This window comes from Nycticebus coucang, chromosome 3, assembly GCF_027406575.1.
Source record: "Nycticebus coucang isolate mNycCou1 chromosome 3, mNycCou1.pri, whole genome shotgun sequence".
NCBI lineage: Eukaryota > Metazoa > Chordata > Mammalia > Primates > Lorisidae > Nycticebus > Nycticebus coucang.
This window is the reverse complement of record NC_069782.1, coordinates 62,603,839-62,631,631: the sequence shown is the minus strand read 5'-3', so window position 1 is coordinate 62,631,631 and position 27,793 is coordinate 62,603,839. Positions and strand designations below refer to the sequence as shown.

General features: G+C 39.2%; 1 protein-coding gene across 1 annotated transcript in view; it reads right to left on the bottom strand.

The window, feature by feature from the left end:
- Nucleotides 1-27,793, bottom strand: part of LOC128581619 (zinc finger protein 560-like) — a 46,452-nt gene that overhangs the window by 9,830 nt on the left and 8,829 nt on the right. The window contains 1 exon segment of the mRNA XM_053584684.1: nucleotides 55-143. Coding sequence (XP_053440659.1) covers nucleotides 55-143 — 89 coding nt within the window.

Genomic DNA, 27,793 nt, shown 5'->3' with positions numbered 1-27,793 from the left:
TCTACCTGGTGATGCAATGATGTGATTTTCTCTAAGAATAATCTTTCTGCATACCTGATAACAATTTGTCAGGCAATCGACCATCTTCCTTTCTGCCTCTGTCTTTTCTTCAAGAAGACAGACTGGGTCCCTGGAAAGATCTCCTGAAAAAGAAAGAAGGCATGAAAAGCCAGAGTTGACCATAACCCCCACATTCACATGCATGGAATTCATTCCACCCTGGTTTGAAATTCTCATATAAATCTAGCACATTTACAAACACACACCTCCACACAATATCATTACAGTTGTTTCACCCTAAATCAGAACAAGGGATTGTGAACCAAGCTGCCCATAAAGAAGAGTATAATATTCTCATTGTAAAAGTAAGGAAACTTAAGGCCTAAAAAAATGTGGTTCTTATTTTGCTGGTGGTGACAGAACTCATGGATGAGATTATGCAGCAACTCTTGCCAGAGCACACATATCAGGGAAATGCCTTACAAAAAAGCCGCCTTTGGCACACTTCAGCACCTCAGAAAGGAACTAGAAGGATGACTATTCAGACATAGATCATTGGACTCTAGATTGTGCAGGGGAGATCTAATACAGATTTTTGAAAATCAGGATCAACAGGACTTACTATAGGACAAATCGATGATTTCCTTAAACACATTTATGTGATTCCAAGGATGTGCCAAGGTAGCTTATAAATCTAAGTGGATACTGGTGCTCTCTGTTGCTATTTCTACAGTTATTTGAACTTTGTACACATCAATCATTAATCAACAACCATTACTTACCAGTCCATTACTTACATTATCTCTCAGTGCTGTTGATACATATGAAACCAACTAAAAAAGGTACACATACACTATAATGCATATTAATGCCATCAACTACCATTTACTGGATATTTTAATGTGTTAAAAATTATACTAGGAACTTTGTATGCATATCAGCTCACTTAATTATCCTAACAGCCCTTCATAGAAGGTGATTATCCCTATTTAACGGTGAAAAAGCCTAAATTCAGAAAACACAAGTGACAGTCACAAAACCATCTACTTAAGTGGTACACCAGTACTTGAAAGTAGTCACATCTGTCTCTATGTCTGAGCCTCTATGATGGTTGTTACTCTCTAAGATCACATATAAAGGACTCTGGAAATTGTTACCTGGCTTATTTAAAATGTGATATTCTACTTCTGACTACAAAAGCTTTAGAATCTAGCCAGGCATTGGGGTGAGTGCCTGAAGTCCCAGCTACTTGGGAAGCTGAGGCAAGAAAACACTTAAGCCCAAGAGTTTAAGGTTGCTGTGAGCTGTGACACCACAGCACTCTACCAAGGGTGACATAGTGAGACTCTGTCTCAAAAAAAAAAATAAAAATAAAAAATAATAAAATATTTAAAAAGCTTTAGAATCAGAATTTCATGGTTTCATAAACAAGTCAGAACTTATTTCAAATCTTGGTTAGCCTCAACAGGGTTCCAGAGTAGAAACAATGAGAAGTGAGTGTTCTGAGCTCAATACCATTTGTTCCCAATAGAGGGCATAAAACATGTGCAGAAGCTGTGCCAAATCAAACTCTGCTCTACATCTGACTATTTGCGGGGGTCTCTTTCCTAAAAGTTCTGATTATATTGATTCCTACCTTTAACTTTCTTATGAATAAAATGAAAAAAATGTAACTGAGAGCATCAACAGCACACTGACCAAGAAGAAACAATCTTCTGAACCGGAAAACAAATTATTTGGAGATACACAGTCAGAGGAGAAAAACCAAAAATGAATGAAGAAGGATTATGGGATTCATGAGACAGCATCAAAAGAGCAAATTTTTAAGTTATAAGAATTGAAGGTGATAACAAGGAAGAAAGCCAATAAAGAAATAATAAAAGAAGTTTCCACACTGAGGAAAAAATATAATTATCCATATAAAGGAAGGTAAAACATCTACAATCAGATTCAATCCAAAAAGGGCTATACTAAAACATATCATAACAAAATAGTAAAAAAAATCACAAAAAAAAGGAATAAAAGAATATCACTAGAGAAAATTATCAAATCACAGGGAAAAATATAAAGGAAAAACAAATAATAATTTAATACCAGAAAACAGTAATTAATGAAATGGCAGTAGTAGATTTTACCTATCATAATTACCCTCAACGCACATGGATTAAATTATCTTCCAAAGACATAGGTTGCCGGTGAGGAGGCACAATGACATGCTGCCAAGGGGGATGCACATCACTTTTAAAAGTAAAAAGAAGTAAAAATATTCCATGCAAATACAAACTGAAATAGAGCTAGGTTAGCTATATACTTCTATTAGACAAACTTTTTTTTTTTTTTTTGTAGAGACAGAGTCTCACTGTACCGCCCTTGGTAGAGTGCCGTGGCATCACATGGCTCACAGCAACCTCTAACTCTTGGGCTTACGCGATTCTCTTGCCTCAGCCTCCCGAGTAGCTGGGACTACAGGCACCTGCCACAACGCCCGGCTATTTTTTTGTTGCAGTTTGGCGAGGGCTGGGTTTGAACCCACCACCCTCAGCATATGGGGCCGGAGCCCTACTCACTGAGCCACAGGCACCGCCCAATATTAGACAAACTTTAAGTCAAAAACTGTCACAGGAGACAAAGAAGGTCATTATATAATAATAAACAGATCTATTCATTAAGAAGACAATTTAACAGTTATCTTAAGAACAATTAGATAAATTTAACAATTAAATTAAGAACAATTTTAATATACAGCTCACCCCTCACCCCCGTCTCCAAAGGTACTGTAACCATGCATTCAGCCACTCAAGAACTGAAAACATTTGAAATGTATCCATGCATTCAGCCACTCAAGGACTGAAAACATTTGAAAAAAATTGATGGCTGCATCTGTACTGTATGTACAGACATTTTTCCTTGTTGGTACTCCCTAAATGATACCATATAACAACCATTTACATAGCATTTACTTTATGTAAGGTATTATAGTAATCTAGAGAAGATTTAAAGTATAAGGGAAGGTGTGCATAAGTTATATGCACATACTACACCATTTTAAGGGACTTGAACATCCATGGATTTGGTTATCCATGGGAGATCCTGGAACCAATCCCTCATGCAAACAATTTAAGAGCACAGAAATACAGGAAGCAAATTATTAACATTAATAGATCTGAGGATAAAGTCTGTAATACAGTAACAATTCACTACCCTACTTTCAACAATGGAGAGATCATTCAGACAGAAAATTAAGATACCAGGTGCAGTGGCTCACTTCAGTAACCCTAGCATTCTAGGAGGCCAAAGTGGGTGGATTGCTTTAGCTCAGGAGTTCAAGACCAGCCTGAGAAAGAGTGAGGATCCCCCCCCATGTCTACTAAAAATAGAAAAGCTAGCTGGACGAAATGATGTATGCCTGTAGTCCCAGCTACTTGGGAGCTAAAGCAAGAAGATTGCTGAGCCCACGAGTTTGAGGTTGCTGTGAACTGTGATACCATGCCACTCTAACCAGAGAAACACGGTGAGACTACGACTCAAAAAAAAAAAAAAAGAAGAAGAAGAAGACAATCAATAAAGAAACATTGGAACTTTCACTCAAAATGGCCTTTGGGGGGAGGAGTGACAAGATGTAGAGCCAGTTTTCCACAGAGGCTCCCATCCAGAAGGGGAGTTAAAGGATAGAAGTTTCTCAAGTAAGCTGATGTTTTGGAGCTGAGCCAAGAGAGAAAATTGAAGAGTGCACATCACCCCTGCTGAGGCGAGCTGCGACACCAAAGAAACAAAGGTACAAACCCCATCTCCAAGCAGACGGGAGTCCCCTCCCACACGAGAACAACTCGCAGTGTACTTTCTACAAATAACCAAGCAGAGTTCAGATCTCCTCTTATTTTACCCCACAGGAGAGACCCACTAAAGACCAGAACTCCTTCCCAGAGAGAACACATTTGTGTGCCTTGGCATTTTCCCACAATGCATAAAACTGAACATATAATCTACCCACAATTCTGAACTCCCACCACTTCCCTCCACTCCCACCCCGAGGTCTGGAAGCCAGCCTGCGGTAGAGTCCAGACTCTTGGGCAATTTCCCAAGAGGTGCGAGCAAGCCGTGGGCTGCTATAAGTCTGTGCTGAATCAGCAGCATGGGAGTAAACCAGGAACTGTGCAGCATGGGAGTAAAGGGGAGAGGAAGAAACAGTGCCCCAGGGCAGTGGCAGCGGAAACAATAGGGCTCACAACCCTGGTAGTATTCTGGAGAAACACTCCCATCTCTCTTAGCAACCACAGGGAAGCAGGCCTCTACTCAGGGGGCAGCCATGGGTGGAGCAGATGGGGGATGGAAACACAGGCCCCGCAAGCAAAGGGTATGCCTGCAGCAACCTGCCACAGTAGGGCACAGCAGGGACTGAGATTAGAATACGTACTTGTGCACAGAGGCAGCAAACTCCCAGGGCAGGGCTGAGTCAGAAGTGCTGCTTTTGTGAGCCCAAGATGCATCCTGCACCCAGTGGAGCATAGCCAGCACAAGAGCAAGTGCATGGTAGCAGCATCAGCCTAGGGCGGGATAGGAACTGAGAGCCCTTTGTGAGTTCTGATCTCACCCACTCCAACAAAGAGTGCAACAGAGACAGACGCCAGCTCTGCAAGAACTGGAGCAGCGGTGGCGGCACAGGGCAGGGGTAAGTCACAGCTTCTAGGAACTCAAAGAGTGCCTGGCCCATGGTGGAACTCAGCTGGGATTCCATGAGAATATAAGCAGCATCAACCCGGGGTGGGACTAGAACTGAGTGACACTCCACAGCTTTGACTGAGCACCTGAGATAGTCAGGCTTCAGATCCCCCTGCCGGCTGGTGGCAGTGTGTGGCTACCTAGCCGAGGAGACACTGATCTCCCTGTGACTCTAGCAGGTGCAAACCCCTAGATTTGCTCATTGGAGGGAACTGGGCCACAGCCCCACGGGGTTACCAGTGACTGGGTGTGATGGAGGTGAAGGGTACAGACGGAGGCATCAACCTGCCTAGACTAACTCACTGGCTGGGTGGATCCTTCTGACTCCACAGGGCACCAGAGCAAACCACACTGCCAGTAGACCCTGCTATCTAGTTGCTGGAGATGTTTTGCACTCTCCCACTAGAGAGTTGGTACAGACTGGGACAGCTGGTTTGGAACTCTTGACCTGGGCCCATCACCTGAGGACCCTCCAAGGTGCTACCCTGGTTGTGTTGTAGTGGGAAGGTTTGATTTTCCTCTTCCAGTTGTTGCCCTTGTGGGGTGGGATGTCGTACTTGCTTGTATTTCTCCACAGCTGAGACTTCAACCCAGAGTCACAGATTCAATAAGACTGGACAGAGACCAGCTGAATACAAGACAGAGCCACCTAGCCCCACCACACCAAGCAGGTCTCCAGAGTCTCAGGCTGTGGTACTGTATGGGACCTTTGCAAAGCTGTAGGGAGAAAGATGCAATCAGCAGTGCCAGCTCTTTGGCAAAGGGCTGATTAATCACAAATCCAGGAGCCCCCAATCCAATTTCACCTTCCCTGCTCATCTAGCCAAACAATGAAAAATGATTATAGGGGGGGAATCAGCAGAAAAACTCTAGCAACATGAATAATCAGACTACATTAACTCCCCCAAGGAACAACAAAGTGGACACACCAGAAGATCCCATTCATAAACAAATGGCTGAAATGTCAGAAATCTAGTTTAGAATGTATATGACAAATAAGATTAATAGAAGGGAAGTAAAGTTGGAATTAGAAATTCTAGGAATAATTCAAAACTTGTGTCAAGAATTCAATGAAACAAAGACAAAAATCACTAAAGATTTTGACACATTGAGAAAATAAGTTGCAGCCCTCTAAGATATGACAAATACAGTTGGATCCCTTAGTAACAGAATGGAACAGGAAGAAGAAAGGATTTCTGACATTGAAGACAAAGCTTTTGAACACTCCCAAACGCCCAAAGAAGAGAAGTGGAGAGTGAAAACGGATCATTCTCTCAGAGAGCTGTAGGAGAACTCAAAAAAGGAAAACATTTGCTTTATACGAATTTCTGAAGGTGATGAGGTTGTTCCAAAAAGCACAGATGCTCAGAAGCACAAAAAGCACAGATACTACAAGAGATAATTGAGGAGAACTTCCCAAACATGGGAAGAGATTCTGAAATTCAGATAGCAGACAGTTTCAGAACTCCACAGCACTACTCAATTCAAATAAAGCATCTCCCAGACACAATATAACTAACTTCGCCAATGTTAATATGAAGGAGAAAATACTGCAAGCAGCCAGATGTAAGAAAACTGTAACTTACAAGGGGAAGAATATTAGAATGACTGCAGATCTCTCTGTTGAAACTTTCTGAGCCAGAAGAGGGTGGTCATTGACCTTCAACCTCATAAAACAAAACAACTTTCAACCAGGATCCTGTACCCAGCTAAACTGAGTTTCATCTATGATGGAGAAATTAAATACCTTAATGACATTCACACGTTGAAGAAATTTGCCATAACTAAAGCAGCTCTTCAGGATATTCTCAGACCAATTCTCCTCAATGACCAGCACAAGGCTCCACCACCAAAGTAAACTCACTCAGAAATTTTTCATCAAATCCCAACATCCACAATGACAAAAGGACTAAAAATGTCCACTGGACTTTCGAAAAACTGACCCCCCAAAAAACCACCGGGCTTACCAATACTCTCAATTAATGTGAATGGCTTAAACTGTCCTCTAAAGAGGCACAGGTTGGCTTACAAAAACCCAGGCCACATATCTGCTGCATACAAGAATCTCATGTTAATTAAAAAGATAAATATACACTCAGAGTAAAGGGTTGGACATCTATAATTCAGGCAAATGGAAATCAGAAGAAAGCAGGTGTTGCAATTTTTTTTTTTTTTTTTTTTTGCAGTTTTCGAGCGGAGCTGGGTTTAAACCCGACAACTCCGGTATATAGGGCTGGTGTCTTACTCCTTTGAGCCACAGGCGCCACCCAACAGGTATTGCAATTTTATTCGCAGATACAATAGGCTTTAAACCAACAAAAGTAAGGAAAGATAAGAATGGTCACTTCTTATTTGTTAAGGGCAACACTCAACATGATGAGATGTCAATTATGAATATTTATGCACCCAACCAGAATGCCCCTCAATTTATAAGAGAGACCCTAACAGACATGAGCAACTTGATATCCTCCAGCACCATAATAGTTGGAGATTTTAACACCCCTTTGCCAGTGTTGGATAGATCCTCCAATAAGAAACTAAGAAAAGAAATTTTTAGACTTAAAATTAACTATTCAACAATTGGATTTAACAGATATCTACAGAACATTTCATCCTAACAAAACTGAATGCATACTCTTCTCATCAGCCCATGGAACATCCTCCAAAACTAATCACATCTTAGGTCACAAGTCTAACCTCAGCAAATTTAAAAGAATACAAATTATTCCTGTATCTTCTTGGACCATTAAGGAATAAAAGTTGAACTCAGTAACAACAGGAATCTCTATACTCACACAAAAACTAGATAAGCTTATGCTGAATGATAAGCTTATCATTCACAGATGAGATTAAGAAGGAAATTAACAAATAATTGGAACAAAACGATAATGAAGACACAAATTACAAGAACCTGTGGGATACTGCAAAGGCAGTGCTAAGAGGGAAATTTACAGTGTTAGAAGCCTTCCTCAAGAGAACGGAAAGACAGGATGTCAACAACTTAATGGGACATCTCAAGCAACTGGAAAAGAACATTCCAATCTCAAACCCAGCACAAGAAAGGAAATAACCAAAATTAAAGCAGAATTAAATGAAATTCAAAACAAAAGAATTATACGATAGATCCATAAATCTAAAAATTGGTTTTTGGAAAATGTCAATAAAATAGATAAACTTTTGGCTAACCTAACTAGGAAAAAAAGATCTTAATTTCATCAATCAGAAATGACAAAGGCGAAATTACAACACACTCCTCAGACAAAAAATTCTTAATGAATATTACAAAAAACTATTCTCAGAAATATGAGAATCTGAAAGAAATAGACCAATACTTGAAAGCACGCCACCTTCCTACACTTACACAGAAAGAAGTGGTAATGTTGAACAGGCCTATATCAAGTTCTGAAATAGCATCAACTATAAGAAATCTCCCCAGAAGGAAAAGCTTGGGACCAGATGGCTTCACATCAGAATTCTACCAAACCTTTAAAGAGGAACTAGTACCTATATTACTTAAACTTTTCCAAAACATAGAAAATGAAGGATTACTTCCCAACACATTCTATAAAGCAAATGTCATCCTGATCCCCAAACCAGGAAAAGACCCAACAAGAAATGAAAATTATAGACCAATATCTCTAATGAATATTGATGCAAAAATATTCAGTAAGATCCTAGCAAACAGAATTCAGCAACACATCAAACAAATTATACATCATGACCAGGTGGGTTTCATCCCAGAGTATCAAGGATGGTTCAATATACACAAATCTATAAATATAATACATCACATAAACAAAATAAAAAATAAAGACCATATGATTCTCTTGGTGAATTGATGTGGAAGAAGCTGTGATAATATCCAGCATCCTTTCTTGATCAAAACACTTGATAAAATAGATATAGAATGAACATTTCTTAAATTGATAGAGACCATCCACAGCAAACCCACAGCCAATATTGAATAGAGTAAAACTGAAATCATTTCCATTCAGATCAGGAACCAGGGAAGGTTGCCCATTGTCTTCACTGCTTTTTAACATTGTGATGGAAGTCTTTGCCATCGCAATCAGGCATGAGAAGGCAATCAAGGGTACCCAAATAGGATCAGAGGAGATCAAACTGTCACTCTTCGCAGATGATATGATTGTATATCTGGAAAACCCCATGGACTCAACTACAAAACTCCTAGAAGTGATCAAGGAATACAGCAGGGTCTCAGGATACAAAATCAATACTCACAAATCTGTAGCCTTTATAAATATTCAAGGTGAAAATCAAAAAAACAGTCAAGGACTCTATTCCTTTTACAGTAGTGCCAAAGAAGATGAAATATTTGGGAGTTTACCTAATATAAGAGGTGAAAGATCTCTATAAAGTGAAGAAATAGCTGAAGATGTTAACAAATAGAAAAATATACCATGCTCATGGCTGGGAAGAATCAACATTGTTAAAATGTCTTCTTTTCCCAAAGCGATCTACAGAATTAATGCAATCCCTCTGTCATACTTTAGTGCAGTACCTCTGTCATACTTTAAAGATATGGAAAAATTAGTACTTTGTTTTATATGGAATCAGATAAAACCTCGAATAGCCAAACATTACTCAGAAATAAAAACAAATCAGGAGGTATCATGCTACCAGACTTCAGATTATACTATAAATCTATAATGATCAAAACAGAATGTTACTGGCACAAAAATACAGAGGTAGATGTACGGAACAGAATTGAAAAGCAAGAGATGAACCCAGACACTTATTATCATTTGATCTTTGATAAGCCTATCAGAAATATAAATTGGGGTAAAGATTCCCTATTTAACAAATGGTGCTGGGTGAATTGGCTGGCGACTTGTAGAAGACTGAAACTGGACCCACACCTTTCTCCTCTAACAAAAATTAACTCTCTCTGGTTAAAGAACTTGAACTTAAGACATGAAACTATAAAAATTCTTAGAGAGAGTGTAGGGGAAACACTTGAAAAAATTGACCTGGGAGAATACTTTATGAGGAGGACACCCAGAGCAATTGAAGCAACATCAAAAATACATTACTAGGATCTGATCAAACTAAAAAGCTTCTGCATTGCCAAGAACACAGTAAGTAAAGCAAGTAGACAGCCCTCACAATGGGAGAGGATTTTTGCAGGTTCTATTTCTGACAAAAGTCTAATAACCAGAATCCACAGAGAATTCAAACTTATTAATAAGAAAAGAACAAATGATCTCATTTCATCGTGGGCAAGAGACATGAACAGAAGCTTCTCTGAAGAAGACAGGTGCATGGTCTACAGACACATGAAAAAATGCTCATCATCTTCAATCATCAGAGAAATACAAACCAAAACCACTTTGAGATATCATCTAACTCCAGTAAGAGTAGCCCACATCACAAAATCCCAGAACTACAGATGTTGGCGTGGATGTGGAGAAAAGGAACACTTCTGCACTGCTGGTGGGAATGCAAGCCAGTATGTTCCTTTAAGAAAGAAGTTTGGAGAACACTCAGGGATCTAAATGTAGACCTGTCGTTTGATCCTGTAATTCCTCTACTAGGTGTATATCCAAAAGACCAAAAATCAGTTGGCAACAAAGATTTATGCACCAGATTGTTCACTGCAGCTCAATTCATAATTGTTGAGTCTTAGAAGAAGCCCAAGTGCCCATCGACCCATGAATGGATCAATAAATTGTGGTGTATGTATATCATGGAATACTATGCAGCCTTAAAAAAAAAAGACAGAGACTTTACCTCTTTTATGTTTACATGGATGGAACTGGAAAATATTCTTCTCAGTAAAGTATCTCAGGAATGGAAAAATATATATCCATGTACTCAGTACTACTATAAAACCAATTTATAATCACTCACACTTTCATCTGAGAGATGAATCACAACTATAGCCCAGGATGAAGGTGGGAAGGGGTGGGGGGATAGAAAGGGAGGGGTGGTTCGATAGAGAGAGGGTTAATGGTGGGACTTCACTTATGAAGCATATTGCAAGGGTACAAGTCAAATATTGAACACAAGTGTCTTAACACTGTGATTAAGTAAATGAGGTGAAAGCTATGTTAATTAGTAGGATGTAAGCACTCCAATTTGTATAAATAATCAACACACTGAATCCCACAAAGGCATAAATGTATTCATGATCTATGTATATATGTACTCAGTACTTTTATGAAACCAGTTTAGAATTACTCACACTTTCTTATGAAAGGATAGATCACAACTATAACCCAGGATAAAGGAGAGAAGCAGAGGGGGATGGGAGAGAGGTTTGATACAGGGAGGGTAAATGGTAGGACCACACCTATGGAGCATATTGCAAGGGTACTAGTCAAATCTATAAATGAGGTGAAAGCTATATTAATTAGTTTGATGTAAACATTCCAAATTGTATAAAAAAATCAACACACTGTACCCCACAAATCCATAAAAGTAATAAAAGGAAAAAGAAAAAAAAAAAGAAATATTGGACTATACTTCAGACCAAAAAAAATCTAAGACACGTATACAAAATGTATCATTCAACAGCAATACAACACAAATTCTTCTCAATTATACAGAGAACATTCTCCATGACAGATCGTATGTCAGGCCACAAAAAAAAAAAAAAAAAACTCAAGAAATTTAAGAAGATAAAACTCATATCAAGTATGTTTTCTGACAAGTATATGAAATTAGGAATCAGTAACAGGAATAAACCTGGAAAGTACACAAATATGTGGAAATTAAATAACACCAACCTGAAAAAGCAATGGATCAAAGAGTAAAGTTAATAGTAATAAATGCACATATCATCAAAGAAAGATAACAAGTAAGCAACCTAACATCATGCCTCAAAGACTTGGACAAATAACAAACTAACCCCAACATTAATTGAAGAAAGGAAATAATAAAGATTAAAGATCTGAGCTACAATAAACAAGAGCTCAGAAAGTCAACAGAAAAGATTAAGAAAACTAAAAGTGGGGTTTCTAAAAAGATAAACCAAACTGACAAAACTTTAAATAGCCTAAGAAAAAGAGAGATCACTCAAATAAAATCAGAAATAAGAGAGGAGACGTTACAACTGATACCACAAAATATATAGAATGATACGTGGAACTATTATATACCAACTATTTAACCTATAAGAAATACAGAAATTCCTAGACACACACAATCTACCAAAACCAAATCTACCCTTTCTGATCCTACATCGGACCTCGTCTGACATACTGATTTACCTGTTCTGCTCCGATGTCAGAAGACATCCCACATTTTTTTTTTTTTGGTTGTGTTTGTTTTCCCATTCTGCTGTCAGAGCCTGACTGATGCACTTCCTCAAATAGTACGGACTCTAGTCAGCAAATGCACAGGTTGTACTTTGTTTCTCAGCAGCCCATGTGTTTTAATGTGATCGTGTGTTGTATCTGTGTGGTTGTGCTTGTAGGAAAATGGCAGACAGAAGTGATGATTGCAACATGGATTTCTGAAGACAGGAAAGTTTAATGATGAAAGTGAGCATGAAGAAACTCTTCTTTTATGCAGTGATATTTGTTCCAGTGAATCTGAAACTAGTGATAAAGAAGAAAGTGACAATAATATGCAACCTGTAAGAAATAGCTGGAAGGTTTTTCAGGATAGGTGATGGTGATCTCATAAAGTTCCTACACTCTGTTACACAATAGGAATTCACCCTTCCTCAAAAAGCTTGGCCAAAAACTGAACTTGAATATTTCTAGCTCTTTTTCTCAGATGATCTTGGTGAAAATGTGACTGCAACACATGTGACTGCAACAGAAAAAATACAGAATGTGACTCCACTAACAAAATACTCAATGGGGCATTCATGGAAGGATGTTTTGTCAGAAGAAATAAAGGCATTCTTTGGTGTAATACTAAACAGGGCTGTGAATTTGAAGACACAATCAGTTGACTATTTTACCAAAGATTGGCTAGACCAAACCTCATTCTTCAAGGATGTTTTCTCTCATCTCTGTTTTTTCCAAATATTTTGGATGTTGTACTTAGTTACCTTCTGTCACAGCTCAAAGGGGTGTTGTGTACCTGAGGGAGTAAGGTGAAGACTGTTTGTGAGTATATTGACAATAAATGCAAAGAATTTTATGTACCAGAAAGAAATGTAGCTACAGGTGAGAGCTCAGTAGGTTTCAAATGAAGGATTCAATTCAAAAATTGAATTCAAGTGCTACAATCCAAAGAAGCCAACAAAGTGAGTTCTATGAATTTTTTGCCTGTGTGATTCAGAAAATGGTTATTTTTCTCTCCCATTTCCTATTATCGACTAGACAACAACAGAAACTATTATTTATCTTGATTTGCAATTTACATCTCAAACAGTGATTCATTGGGCACAAGTTTTGCAAGCATATTCAAGTGGTTCAGGTTATCACATCTATACTGACAGGTTTTACACCACCCTGCAACTTGCTCAGGAATTGCATAAAATGAAAATACATATAACAGAAATAGTTATGGCTTCTAGGAATGATTTCCGAGTGATCTGAAAAAGAAACATTAGGAATATGAATTATGTGCCTATGAATGTGATATGAAAATGATGTGCCTCTCATTCCATAGAAGTAACAATGCTAACTACCTTCTTCAGCCCTCATACACAGTTTATCACTGGTTATAGGAAGAAACAGCCTGTTCAATTTGAAAACCTGACAGTAATTGCAGAACACACAAAGTTTATGGAAAGAGTGGACAGAGCTGATCAGTATCGTGGATGTTACAGATTTACAAGGAGGTCCTACAAATGGTTGAAAAAATTATTCTTCTGGCTGATGGAACTTACAGTTGTGAACAGCTACATCCTTTATTCATTAGATAAAAGAGTGGAGAAAGAATGAAGGCACACCTTTCTTACAGGAGAAATTGCATCGCTCAGCTTCTGAGAAACTGAATTCAAGAAAGAGGGGAAGACCATCATCTTCTGAGGTAATGCTAAAGGGGAAGGTGTATTTTATATGAAAAATAAAAAAAATCAACATAGGATTGCATGATTTGCAGCAGAAGAAATGAGAAAGGTGAAAGGAGAGAAACTATTTTCCTCTGTGAGACATCCTGGAGATTACTTCACTAAGTATCGTGCTCAAAAAAATTATAAATAAAAACACTTTAATTATTTTATGTAATCTAAAATAGATAATAAAATCATCAGATGAGTTCATATTTCTGTTTTTCTCTTTTAAAACCATAGAATAATAACAAGTAATCCATTAACCTCTTTCCTGCCCAAGATAAATAAGAGTTCAGGAGTATGCGGGTGGCAGAAAAATTAAATTTGAAAAGATTAATTAAGGAAACAGAAAATATGAACTGAGCAATAAGGAAGGAAGACTGAATCACTAATCAGAACTCTCCCGTCAAACAGAAGCCCTGGACCTAATGGATTCATAGATGAATTCTATAAAACATCTAAAAAATAACTAACTCTTCTGAAACTCTTCCAAAAAAACAGAAAAGAAGAATAGTATTCAATGCAACCAAAGCCCAAAAAGGATACCATGAAAAAAGAAAATTACAGGCCAATATCCATGATTAACAAATCCTCAACAAAATACTAGCAAACTGAATCTAACAGCCCATTTATCCCTGAAATGCAAGGATGGTTTGACATGAAAATCAATGTAATACACCACATTAACAGAATTGAGGATAAAAACCATACGATCATATCAATAGATGCAGATTAAGCATTTAAGAAATTCAACCTTTCATGATAAAAGTTCTCAATAAATTGGGTATAGAAGGACTGTACCCCAACACAATAAAGGCCCTACACAAGCCCACAGCTAACATCATCCTCCTCAAACTCCTGGGCTCAACTCTGATTTAGCCCCTCTGTCAATGCAGATGAGGAGGGCAGATCTGGTTTTTTAAAAATTTCATTTTAGGTGGGTGATGCCTGTGGCTCAAAGGAGTAGGGTACCGGCCCCATATACCGGAGATGGTGGGTACAAACCCAGCCCTGGCCAGAAACTACAAAAAAATAAATAAAAATTTTCATTTTAGGGTGGCACCCATAGCTCAGTGGGTAGGGCACCGGCCACATACGCCCAGGCTGGTGGGTTTGAGCCCAGCCCAGGCCAGGTAAACAACAATGACAACTACAACAAAAAAAGAGCTGGGCATTGTGGTGGGAGCCTATAGTCCCAGCTACCTGGGAGGCTGAGGCAAAAGAATCGCTTAAGCCCAAGAGTTTGAGGTTGCTGTGAACTGTGACAAAACAACCCTCTACCGAGGGCAACATAGTGAGACTCTGTCTCAAAAAAAAAAAAAATTCATTTTAACTAACAAGTAAAAATTGTGTATGTGTGTGTGATTTGCAGTTTTGGCCAGGACCGGGCTTGAACCCTCCACCCCCAGTATATGGGGCCCACGCTCTACTCCTTGAGCCACAGGCACCACCCCAAAATTGTGTATATTTATCACATAGAACATGATGTCTGCATTGTTAAGTGGTCAAACTATTCAATATATGCATTACCTCACATACTTAAACCTCTGTTTAGAACTCTTATATTCCTATTTATGGTAGTCACTATGATGTATAATAGATCTCTTGAATTTACTTCTCCTAACTGAAATTTTGTATTTTTTGACTAACATCTTCTCAATCCTCACCCCCAGGTAACCACCATTTTACTATTTCTATGTGTTTGACTTTTTCACACTCCACATATGATATTTGTGGCTTTTTGCTTTGTTTCATTTCATTTTGCTTTGTTTTTGAGACAGAGTCTGGCTCTGTCATAGGATTATAAGCGTGAGCCACCACACCCAGCTTTGGTGTGTGAAGTGGGCATTTTTGTACCTGGCTCATTTCACTTAACATAATGTCTTTCAGGTTCATCTGTCTTATCATAATGACAGGATTTCCTTCTTTTAAAAGGCTGAATAGTATTCCATTGTGTATATATACATTTTCTTTCTTTTTTTACAAGCTTGAAAAGTTTATTGAGGAAGAGAAAGATACAGAGGTACAGAGCAAGATCCATAGAGCTCATAGACAATGAATGAGCCTCCTCTGTCACAACAAAAAGGCCTGTTTTCTTTAGTCATTTATCTGTTGATGGACACTTCAATATTTAAATATCTTGCCTATTGTGAATAATCTTGCTATGAAGATAGAAATGCAGATATGTTTTTGACATTCTGCTTTCATATTCTTTGGATATATACCCAGAAGTGGAATTACTGGATCATATGGTAGTTCTATTTTGGAACCTCTGTAGTGTTTCCCACAATGGCTATATAAATTCAGATTCCCACTTCCTTTTACACATAATAGGGAGAGGAATCAAAGTATTTTTTCCATCTTTTTTTTTTTTAACACTGACGTGCTATTCGCCATGAATGACATCTGCCATAACCCATGCCACTGGGTGTGTGGGTGGTGACAGCGATCAGCAGCAGCAAGGAATATGGCAGAGAAAAGTCCACTGCCAGGACAGAAACGTGCCATAGGAGTCATCCTGAAGGACTCCTTAAGGGAGGGGTGACCCACGATGCCTAGAAGAAGAATGACTTACTTCTTTTTCCTACGTGCCATCCAATGACACAATGAACAATACAAATGCTGTCACCTATGACCCCCCCCAGACTGTGACTTAGTGAGATATGGCTGGTGCAGTAGCGGTTCTCAACATGCGGGTCACAACCCCTTTGTTCCATTTGTAACAATGTAGCGATTAGGAAGGTTGAGAACCACTGAGTTATACAATAGGGGAATCCCACTTCTAGTTGCAGGGATCCTTCTGCAAATCACAATCACTCAAATATGCACTGAGAAATGCCTACTTCACACAAACCATGACTCTTAGATCCTAAGGGGGCAATAGGATAATTACCCTCTCTTCCACAGGATCACAGCTGGTAAGCAGTCTCCTGGGGTGCATACTGGGACTGGCACAGGATCTGAACTTTAGCCTCAAGACTCTTGGTGACACTCAGAATGGAGTGTGGCACAGCAGTGTGCATAAACAACAAGACAGCCTTCCCAAATGGAAGAGCCCAACAGAGTAGCCAACCACTAAGCCACGAGTAGTCAAAGGATATTTCCAAGAGACTTTCCTCCCCAATTGAGAATGATCTCACTCTCTTCATCAACTGTGTCACAGTGGCGCAGTAAGTCCCTCTCATGAGGCTGTAATCACTCCAGAGAGCTTGAGGAACTTATACTTGAAGAGACCACAGAACTTAAAGGATCTGTGAACTCACAGGTCCTAGAGAGGGAGGCACAACATGCCATGTAGGGGATCACACTGGAGAAGGACCAAGGTAGAGCCTATCAAGCAGGTAGGAGCTGAGAGTGAGGCACCCCTGGGCAAGAGCCTTTCTGGGGTTCCTGGCCTAGTACAATAACAAAAGGCACGAGGAGATTTCATTGGTACATTTGAATGTCAGATTATGGTCAGGGGAGGGCAAGGATGAGAATCTATAATAGGGACTGCCTTTTCACACTAATACAACTGATCACATTACAATGCAATCAGGGAAAAATGAGTGTGGAATCTGGAATATCTGATTAGACCCAGATGAAAGTCAATCTTACACCCTGCTGGGTTTTGGGTGTGGCTTGTCCCCACCAAAAACTCATGTTGAGGCTTGGCCTTCATTGTGGCAGTATGTGAGGAGGGGCCTACTAGGAGGTGTGTGGGTCACTTGGGCAGATCTCTCATGAATAGATTAATAATGCCAGCAGGTAGAAATGAGTTTTAGCTCATGGATAACTAGATTAGTTTCCTTGAGAACTAGAAAGTAAGGTTACTGCGCATGTTTTACCCTTTTTGCACAAGCCCACTCCCTGCCCTTTTTATTTCTCTGCCATGTTTTGACACAGCATGTGAGCCTCACCAGAAGCCATGCAGATGCCAGTGGCACTCTTGAACTTTCCAGCCACCAGAATCCTGGTCAAAGAAAACTTCTTTATAAATTATGCAACCTCAGGGATTATGTCACAGCAATAGTAACCAGACTAATACAACCCCCAAGATACTCTAAGCCCTCCTTCCCAGGGATATAGTTTACTTTGGCTTCTGGAGTGAAAAGTTTTCTGTTTGGCCAAGCACAGTGGCTCACACTTATAATCCTAGCACTCTGAGAGGTCAAGGCAGATGGATTGCTTGAGCTCAGGAGTTCCAGACCAGCTCAAGCAAGAGTGAGACGCCCATCTCTACCCAAAAAAAAAAAAAAAAAGTGTATATATATATATATATATATTTAGAGAGAGAGAGAGTTTTGCTTGTGAGATATATTTATATTTATATATATACACACACACACACACAAAAGCAGGGTGTAGTGGCATGTGCCTATAGTTCCAGCTACTTGGGAGGCTGAGGCAAGAGATCACTTGAGCCCAAGAGACTGAAGTTCTTGTGAGCTCAGAAGACAGCATGGCACTCTACCTAGATCAGTGGTTCTCAACCTTCCTAATGCCTCAACCCTTTAAAACAGTTCTTGTGGGTCGTGACCCACAGGTTGAGAACCACTGACCTAGGGTAACAGGGTAAGACTGTCTGAAAAAAAAAAAAAAAAGAAAAGAAAGAAAAAGAAAAGCCTTCTGCTTGAAAACTGTGTAATAATCTCACTTGGACCAGATACCTTGGAAGGTGATGCATATCTCAAGACCTACCACAATCACCTGCTGTTACCACTAGAGTTCATAACTAGGGCAAAATTCAAGGGCAAAAGTATACAACATAAAGCAAGAAAATAAAGCTCACACAACAAAATAATTTCAACTCTGATCAACATGTGTCAGAAGAAACTAGAGAACATGTATGGGCATGGGTGTTAAATCAAGAAGGGTAAACTATGACACTATTTATGGGGACACTTATTAGACATCTGGGATTTTACATGTTCCTGAATATGACTCTAACAGCTAAAATGGTTGGATGGGTGAAACTTGTACTTATTCTGACCTGCATGGAGTTGATATGCCAGTTTCCCTGGTTAATGAGGAGGAAATCCTAGACATATAGACATGTTGCACTGACAATGAATCCCCAACAATAAAAAAAAAAAAAGAAATGTTGCACTGAATTTATTATGTGATCCTCACACCCTGCCTCCCCCAACCTAGGCTGAGAGCCCAGAAAAGAGTATCTTTGAAGAGAGTGCTTCTTCAAAGGAAACAAGAAAAACGAACAAATAGATAACTTTGAAAACTTCTTTGAAAATTTCTGTGATTATTCTCCTTCATACACCTGTTACAACTACAGGGGATACAATCATTCAGATAAGTTCCTGGACTTCAATGAGGATCACAAGAACCCCGAGGACCAAAAATCAAATGCACTTAACCATCAAAGACAATGATGTTACATCAGCTATCCAGGGCACATTTCACCAGTAATCAAAATACTTTGGCTTAAATAAATTATCAGTGATGGCAAACTGATCACAGTGTCTTTAGAATGAAACAGATACGTAGTCTACTAGCAGAGGGATTAGCAAATCTTGCTGTAAATGATATATAATAAATATTACGCTTTAGGGGCCACAGTTTCTGCTGCAAATACTCAGCTCTGCCCCTATAGTATGAAAGAAGCCATAGAAGATATGTAAACAAGTAAACATGGGCATGATCCAGTAATAGTTATTTACAAAAATAAATTTAGAACTAGATGTGTCCCATGGGTCTGGAATATTACCTGATCTATGTAACAAGAATTCTCAAGTCTGGTGACCAAAAACTTGGTAAGTCCCCACTGAAGGGACTGACAGCCTCTCACTCAATTTCCAAATCACTTAGGATTGTACAGAAGTCATGGATCTTGGAGAATTACTGTGGGCTACTACAAACTTATATCAATTCTCCTGTTCTCTGTTCATCAAAACAGTCTTCGAAGGTTGTGATATTGTACAAAACATCACAACAGTCCACCAGATTAATAATATGCACACTGGAACCCATAAAAAGGAAATAGTAAATGGTTTGAATACCTTTATAAGACACATACAAAGTAGAGGATGGGAGATTTAAGGGCCAGCCGTATCAATAAAGTTTCTGGGGGTCCAGTGGCCTAGACCATATAAAGATATCCCCTCCAAAGTGTCACTCCTCGCCACTCACCTCACACCACCTGTTTCCAAAATGAAGCAAACACTTGGCAGACCTATATGATTCCTTAGGCAATATATACATTTCAATCTACTTTAACTCATCTACAGAGATACTTGTAATGGTCCCCAGTGAGTGGACACCAAGTGAGTGCAATATACCAAGCTCAAGCTGCAGCAGAAGCTTCTTGAGCATTTTAAATTGAATCAACCAGCAGACACAATGATATTCAAAGTATCTGTGATAAATAGGATGTTGCTGAAAGCCTCGGCCAAACACCAACAGAAGAATCATAGTACATACCTCTAGTAGACTAGAGTAAATCTATGCTTTCTGTAGGAAACTATTCTCCTTTTGAGTGGAAAGTTACCACTGATACTATCATAGAGACTGAACAACTAAACATGGGATATCAAGTTTAAAGTGGCCACATGGATTGAGCTCTCTACCATGAACTTGATATTGTTTGGCTGTGTAGCAACAATGTATCATCAGATGGAAATGACACAAAAGACACTGAACTTCTGTAGAAGCTCTAGTGAGTACAAGTTAACTGTGTAAGCAGATGGCAAAGACTCAACACAAGCTCCATTCACACTGCATCCTCTCCCTCAACCCAAGCCTACAGCTTCCTGGGGTATGCCTTATGCCCATCGGAGGCAAAGCCTGGTTTTATAGATGTGTTTCTGTAACATGCTAGAACCACTCAAAAGTGGAGAGCAGAAACACAACAGCCCCACTGAACAATGACCCCAAAGGCTGCAATCACAAAAAGTTTTTCCCAGTGGCAGAATTTCAAGCAGTGTACTTGACTGTCCTCCGGTCTAGACTGAGGAATGGCCAAAAAGGTGCATAAATACCATCCATGAATAGTTACCAATGGTTTCACTAGATGATCAAGATGTGGAATAAAGAAGACTGGTACAAGGAAGTCTAGAAAAACACATTTGGATAGATGTCACTGATAGAACATAAGCTGTGAAGGTATTTGTCTCCCATGTATTTAATAAATGGCCACCAAAGACAATCCATTGGAAAGGAAACTTTAAAAATCAGATGGACAAAAATGATGCATACAGAAGTCAATTACTTTCCCCAGGCCCTTGAATGAAATAGCCATAATGACAGAGACAAAAGCTATTCATGATTCAACAACATGGACTTCCACTTACCAAAGCCAACAAGCAAACAGTACAGATGGGTGCCTGGACTGATAAAAGCAGAAACCAACAATGCATACCCAAGGGCACCACTTTTTAGAGCAGTGGTTCTCAACCTTCCTAATGCCACGAATCTTTAATACAGTCCAAAGGGGTCACAACCCACAGGTTGAGAACCGCTATTTTAGAGTGTCAGGGAAAGCCATTTGGTAGCAGACCAATTACACTGAGCCACTCCTATTATAAAGGTGACGGAGATTTATCCTGACTGAAAGAGGCTCATGTTCTAGATGTGCATCTACTTTTCTCCCAGTTATGCTTCTGCTGGCACCACCATCTATACACTCACAACATGCTTTAACTGTAGTCACAGCACTCTACACAGCAGTCTTTTCTATCAAGAAACCCTTTATACTGCAAAAGGAAGTCCAACACTGAGAACTCATCCCTGCAGTTGACTGGTTTTATCACATTTTCCCATCACTCAGAAAAAACTGTAGAATACCTTCCTGAAAACTCAGTTATAGGGCCAGTTAGGAGACAACCCTATGAAACTTCTCCACCATGCAGTGGGCTACAGCTACACAGTGTGGCTAACTGATCCTAATATGATCTCCACCTTCTGGAGGGGGGAGAAGAGCCTCTCACCCTGTTGCCCCAGGCTAGAGTACTGTGGTGTCATCATAGCCCACAGCAACCTCAAACTCCTGGGTTCAAGCTATTGTTCTGCTTCAGCCTCCCAAGTAGCTGGGACTACTGGCACCCATTACAACGCCCAGCTAGTTTTTCTAATTTTCGTAAAGAAGGGGTTTCACTTTTGCTCAGGCTGGTCTCAAACTCCTGCACTCCCAAGCAATCCTCCTGCTTTGGCCTCCCAGGAGCTAGGATTACAGTCATGAGCCACTATGCCCAGGTATTCACACTCTTGGGTGATAACCACCCCTTGAGTGTATACAAGGCATGTAACTTATTTCAACCCAATGGAACATGGTAAATATGAAGGGATTTTGTGATTGCAATTAGGGTTCCAAATCAGTTGTTTTGAGTTCATCAATATGAAAATTATCATGATGTCATGGTGGGTCTGACTTAATCAGGTGGAAGTCTTTTAAAGAGGGACTTGGCCTCCCCAAAGTTCAGATACTCCTCTAGCAGGCTTACTGAAGCCTGTGGCACAACAACCTCAAGTTGCTGAATCAGCCTCCAACGAATAGCCAGTGACAAGTCCTATTGCTGCAAGGGAATGAATTTTGCCAACTACCCGAGTGTAGAAATACATTCTTCCCTAGTTAAGCCAGATGAGAATGAAACCAACCAACACCTTGATTGCAAGCAGGTGAGACCCTAAACAAAGAACCTACATAAAGCCATATCTGGACTCATGGTCCAAAGAAACGGTTGAGTATGTGTTGTTTGAAGTCACTAAATTTGTTCTAACTTGTCACATGACAATAGATACAGAAAGCACAAGTATTCTTTAATAAGAGGAGCAGGCAGTGGGTCACAGGTAGGCATTCTTTTTTGGGGAGGTTGGGGGGAGTAGACAGTCTCAAGCTGTCACCCTGGATAGAGTGCCGTGGCATCACAGCTCACAGCAACCTTCAACTCTTGGGCTTAAGCAATTCTCTTGCCTCAGCCTCCCAAGTAGCTGGGACTACGGGCATCCGTCACAACACCTGGCTATTTTTTGGTTATAGTTGTCATTGTTGTTTGGCCTGCCAGCTCTGGTGTATGTGGCTGGCACCCTAGCCGCTGAGCTACAGGTGCCGAGCCAGACATTCTTTTTTGTTTGGCTTCTTTCACTCTAAATTGCTAATTAAATTCATCCATACTGTTGCATCTACCTTTGACTTACTCCTTTCATTTCTTATACAATAATCCAGTCTAATATATATATTACAATTCACCCATTCTTCTGTTGATTCACATTTGGGTTCTTTGCAATTTACAGCTATTTCAAATAATACTGGTATGAAAAATATTTACTTTCATCTAAATACACATAAGCATACATTTCTGTTCTATTATAGAGCATGCATACACGCCTAGCAAACACTACCAAGTGTTTGAAATTTTGTTTCTCCAAGAATCTCAGCAACCAGAAGTATATACATATTCTCACCAACTTCGTCTTCAGAATCCTAATCAACTGTTTCACTCTGTCCAGTCAGCTAGCTGACTAAGAGTAGAGAAAGTAACTTGAATATGTCCAAGCCACATGGCACCTTCAGAGTTTTCTGGCAGCCCACACTGACAGGGGAATTTTCTGGTCATTTACTTATGGACTGATTCCAATCCCTAACATGTGAGTGCTAAAAGAAATCACACATGACGGATGATTCTGGATGTTTCCTTTCAGGAAATAAAGGACTTGCCCCAAGTAGGCTTGCAGAACAATTCAAAGAGATTTGACTATGAATCCAAATATTGGCCAAGATAGACAACTAGTTTTTCAATGCTGAGCACTAATTCTCATTAAATCCCTGAAATAATTTCCTATTAATAAAATTTAAACACACTCATGCTTTCTTCTACATCTTCTTGATTTCTACCACTTGAATACAGCACTTATTTTTCCTGAGTTATTCAATGAAGATCACAGAATCCTCCCTCAGCTGTTTCCCACCCAAAGAAAGTAACTCCAGGGGCTTACTGGGCGCCATCTGCTGGTCATTTGGACACACGGTAAGGTTCTCTTTAATATTCACTTAAAAGTATTTGAAAAAAACAACACTATTCTAATGACAACTACTACCAAAAAATAGCCAGGCGCCTGTAGTCCCAGCTACTTGAGAGGTGGAGGCAAGAGAATAGCTTAAGCCCAAGAGCTGGAGGTTGTTGTGAGCTGTTATGCCACAGCACTTTACCCAGGGTGACAGCTTGAGGCTCTCTCTAAATAAATAAATAAATAAATAAATAAGAATATCTTAATACCATGAGGGCTGAAATTAAGAATCTCATTTGAGGTATGTGGAGAGCAAGATGGCGGCCAAGTAACAGCTTCCATGCAGCTCGGCATGGAGAGTCTAGGGAGATAAGACTCCAGGAATCTCTTGCTGGTGGGATCTGCCTATAATTATCCCTTTGAGGATACAGTGAGTTAGCGAGAGACTTCTAAACCCCAAGAGGAGGACAAACACAGTGGAAAACTGGCAGGGGAAAATAAAGAGCAAGAGGAAGTGAAAGGAAAATTAGGGCAAGGAAACAGATAAAAGAAATCACTCATGAGGAAGAATCAGCAGAAAACACCAGGCAACATGAAGAACCAGTCCAGAACCACCCCTCCAAGGGACCATGAGGTAGCTACTGCAGAGGATTCCACCAATAAAGACATGTTAGGAATGACAGAAAGGAAATTTAGAATACCCATGAAGAAAACAATGAAGGAAATGATGGAAACAATGAAGGAAACTGCTAATAAAGTGAAAAATAACCAAAAGGAAATCCAAAAACAGAATCAAATAAGAGATGAACGATATGAAGAATATATAAAGGATATAGCAGAGCTGAAGGAACTGAAGCAGTCAATTGGGGAATTTAAAGATGCAATGGAAGTATCAGCAACAGGTTAGACCATGCAGAAGAAAGAATTTCAGAGGTAGAAGACAAAGTTCTTGAGATAACTCAGATAGTAAAAGAGGCAGAAAAGAAGAGAGAGAAAGCAGAACATTCACTGCCAGAATTATGGGACCTTATGAAGCGTTCCAACATATGAGTTATAGGAATCCCAGAAGGGGAAGAAGAATGCCCCCGAAGAATGGAAGCCATACTAGAGAATATTATAAATGAAAATTTCCCAAATATCACCAAAGATTCTGACACACTGCTTTCAGAGGGATATCGGACCCCAGGTCCCCTCAACTCTAACCGAGCATCTCCAAGACACATTGTGATGAACCTGTCCAAAGTCAAGACAAAAGAAAAGATTCTGCAAGCTGCAAGAAGTAAGTGCCATGTTGACCTACAGGGGAAAATCCATCAGAGTGACTGCAGACTTCTCTAATGAAACTTTCTAAGCAAGAAGACAATGGTCATCTACCTTTAATCTACTTAAACAGAACAATTTCCAGCCCAGAATTCTGTAACCTGCTAAGCTAAGCTTTAAAATTGATGGAGAAATCAAATCATTTACACATATACAAACATTGAGGAAATTCGCCACAACAAGACCAGCTCTACAGGAAATACTTCAACTTGTTCTATAAACTGACCATCACAATGGATCAGCAGCAAAGTAAAAACTCGGAAATTAAAGGACAGAACCTAACCTCCACACTGATGCAAAAGATAAAACTAAGCAATGGACTCTCAGAAAATAAGATGACTAGAACACTACCACACTTATCAATTATCTCAATAAATGTTAATGGCTTGAATTCCCCACTGAAGAGACATAGATTGGCTGACTGGATTAAAAAACACAAGCCATCCATTTGCTGTCTGCAAGAAACACACCTGACTTCAAAAGATAAATTAAAGCTCCGAGTCAAGGTTGGAAGACAATTTTTCAGGCAAATGGAATTCAGAAGAAAAGAGGAGTTGCAATCTTATTTTCAGATACATGTGGATTTAAAGCAACTACAGTCAAAAAAGACAAAGATGGTCACTTTATATTGGTCAAGGGAAAAATACAACAAGAAGACATTTCAATTCTAAATATTTATGCACCCAATTTAAATGCTCCCAGATTCCTGAAACAGACCTTACTCAGTCTGAGCAATATGATATCCGATAATACCATAATAACAGGGGACTTTAACACTCCTCTTACAGAGCTGGACAGATCCTCTAAACAGAAATTAAACAAAGATATAAGAGATTTAAATGAGACCCTAGAACAACTGTGCTTGATAGACGCATATAGAACACTCCATCCCAAAGATAAAGAATACACATTCTTCTCATCACCCCATGGAACATTCTCCAAAATTGATCATATTCTGGGACAAGAAACAAATATCAACAGAATCAAAAGAACTGAAATCTTACCTTGTATCTTCTCAGACCATAAGGCACTAAAGGTGGAACTCAACTCTAACAAAAACGTTTGACACCACACAAAGACATGGAAATTAAAAAATCTTCTATTGAATAACAGATGGGTGCAGGAAGAAATAAAACAGGAAATTATTAAATTCCTTGAGCATAACAACAATGAACACACAAGCTACCAAAACCTGTGGGACACTGCAAAAGCAGTTTTGAGAAGTAAATTTATCGCTTTAGATGCCTATATTCGAAAAACAGAAAGAGAGTGCATCAACAAACTCACAAGCCATCTTACGGAGTTGGAAAAAGAAGAACAATCTAAGCCTAATGTCAGTAGAAGAAAAGAAACCTCCAAAATCAAATCAGAGATCAATGAAATTGAAAACAAAAGAATCAATCAGAAAATTAATGAAACAAAGAGTTGGTTTTTTGAAAAAATTAATAAAATAGATGAACCATTGGCGAGACTAACAAGAAACAGAAAAGTAAAATCTCTAGTAACCTCAATCAGAAATGATAAAGGAGAAATAACAACTGATCCCACAGAGATACAAGAGATCATCTCTGAATACTACCAGAAACTCTATACCCAGAAATTTGACAATGTGAAGGAAATAGATAAATATTTGGAATCACACCCTCTCCCTAGACTTAGCCAGGAAGAAATAGAGCTCCTGAACAGACCGATTTCAAGCACTGAGATTAAAGAAACAATAAAAAATCTTCCAACCAAAAAATGTCCTGGTCCAGATGGCTTCACACCAGAATTCTATCAAACCTTCAAGGAAGAGCTTATTCCTGTACGGCAGAAATTCTTCCAAAAAATTGAGGAAGAAGGAATCTTCCCCAACACATTCTATGAAGCAAACATCACCCTGATACCAAAACCAGAAAAAGACCCAAACAAAAAGGAGAATTTCAGACCAATCGCACTCATGAATACAGATGCAAAAATTCTCAACAAAATCCCAGCCAATAGATTACAGCTTATCATCAAAAAAGTCATACATCATGATCAAGTAGGTTTCATCCCAGGGATGCAAGGCTGGTTTAACATACGCAAGTCCATAAACGTTATCCACCATATTATCAGAGGCAAAAGTAAAGATCATATGATCCTCTCAATAGATGCAGAAAAAGCATTTGATAAAATCCAGCGTCCTTTTCTAATTAGAACACTGAAGAGTATAGGCATAGGTGGCACATTTCTAAAACTGATTGAAGCTATCTATGACAAACCCACAGCTAATATTTTACTGAATGGAGTAAAACTCAAAGCTTTTCCTCTTAGAACTGGAACCAGACAAGGTTGTCCTCTGTCACCTTTACTATTTAACATAGTGCTGAAAGTTCTAGCCAATACAATTAGGCAAGACGAGGAAATAAAGGGAATCCAAATGGGAGCAGAGAAGGTCAAACTCTCCCTCTTTGCTGATGACATGATCTTGTACTTAGAGAATCCCAAAGACTCAACCACAAGACTCCTAGAAGTCATCAAAAAATACAGTAATGTTTCAGGATATAAAATCAATGTCCACAAGTCAGTAGCCTTTGTATACGCCAATAAAAGTCAAGATGAATAGCTAATACGCCAATAACAGTCAAGATGAAAAGCTAATTAAGGACACAACTCCCTTCACCATAGTTTCAAAGAAAATGAAATACCTAGGAATATACGGAACGAAGCAGGTGAAGGACCTCTATAAAGAAAATTATGAAATCCTCAGAAAGGAAATAGAAGAGGATTTTAACAAATGGAAGAACACACCATGCTCATGGATGGGTAGAATCAACATTGTTAAAATGTCTATGTCTTCCCAAAGCAATCTACCTATTC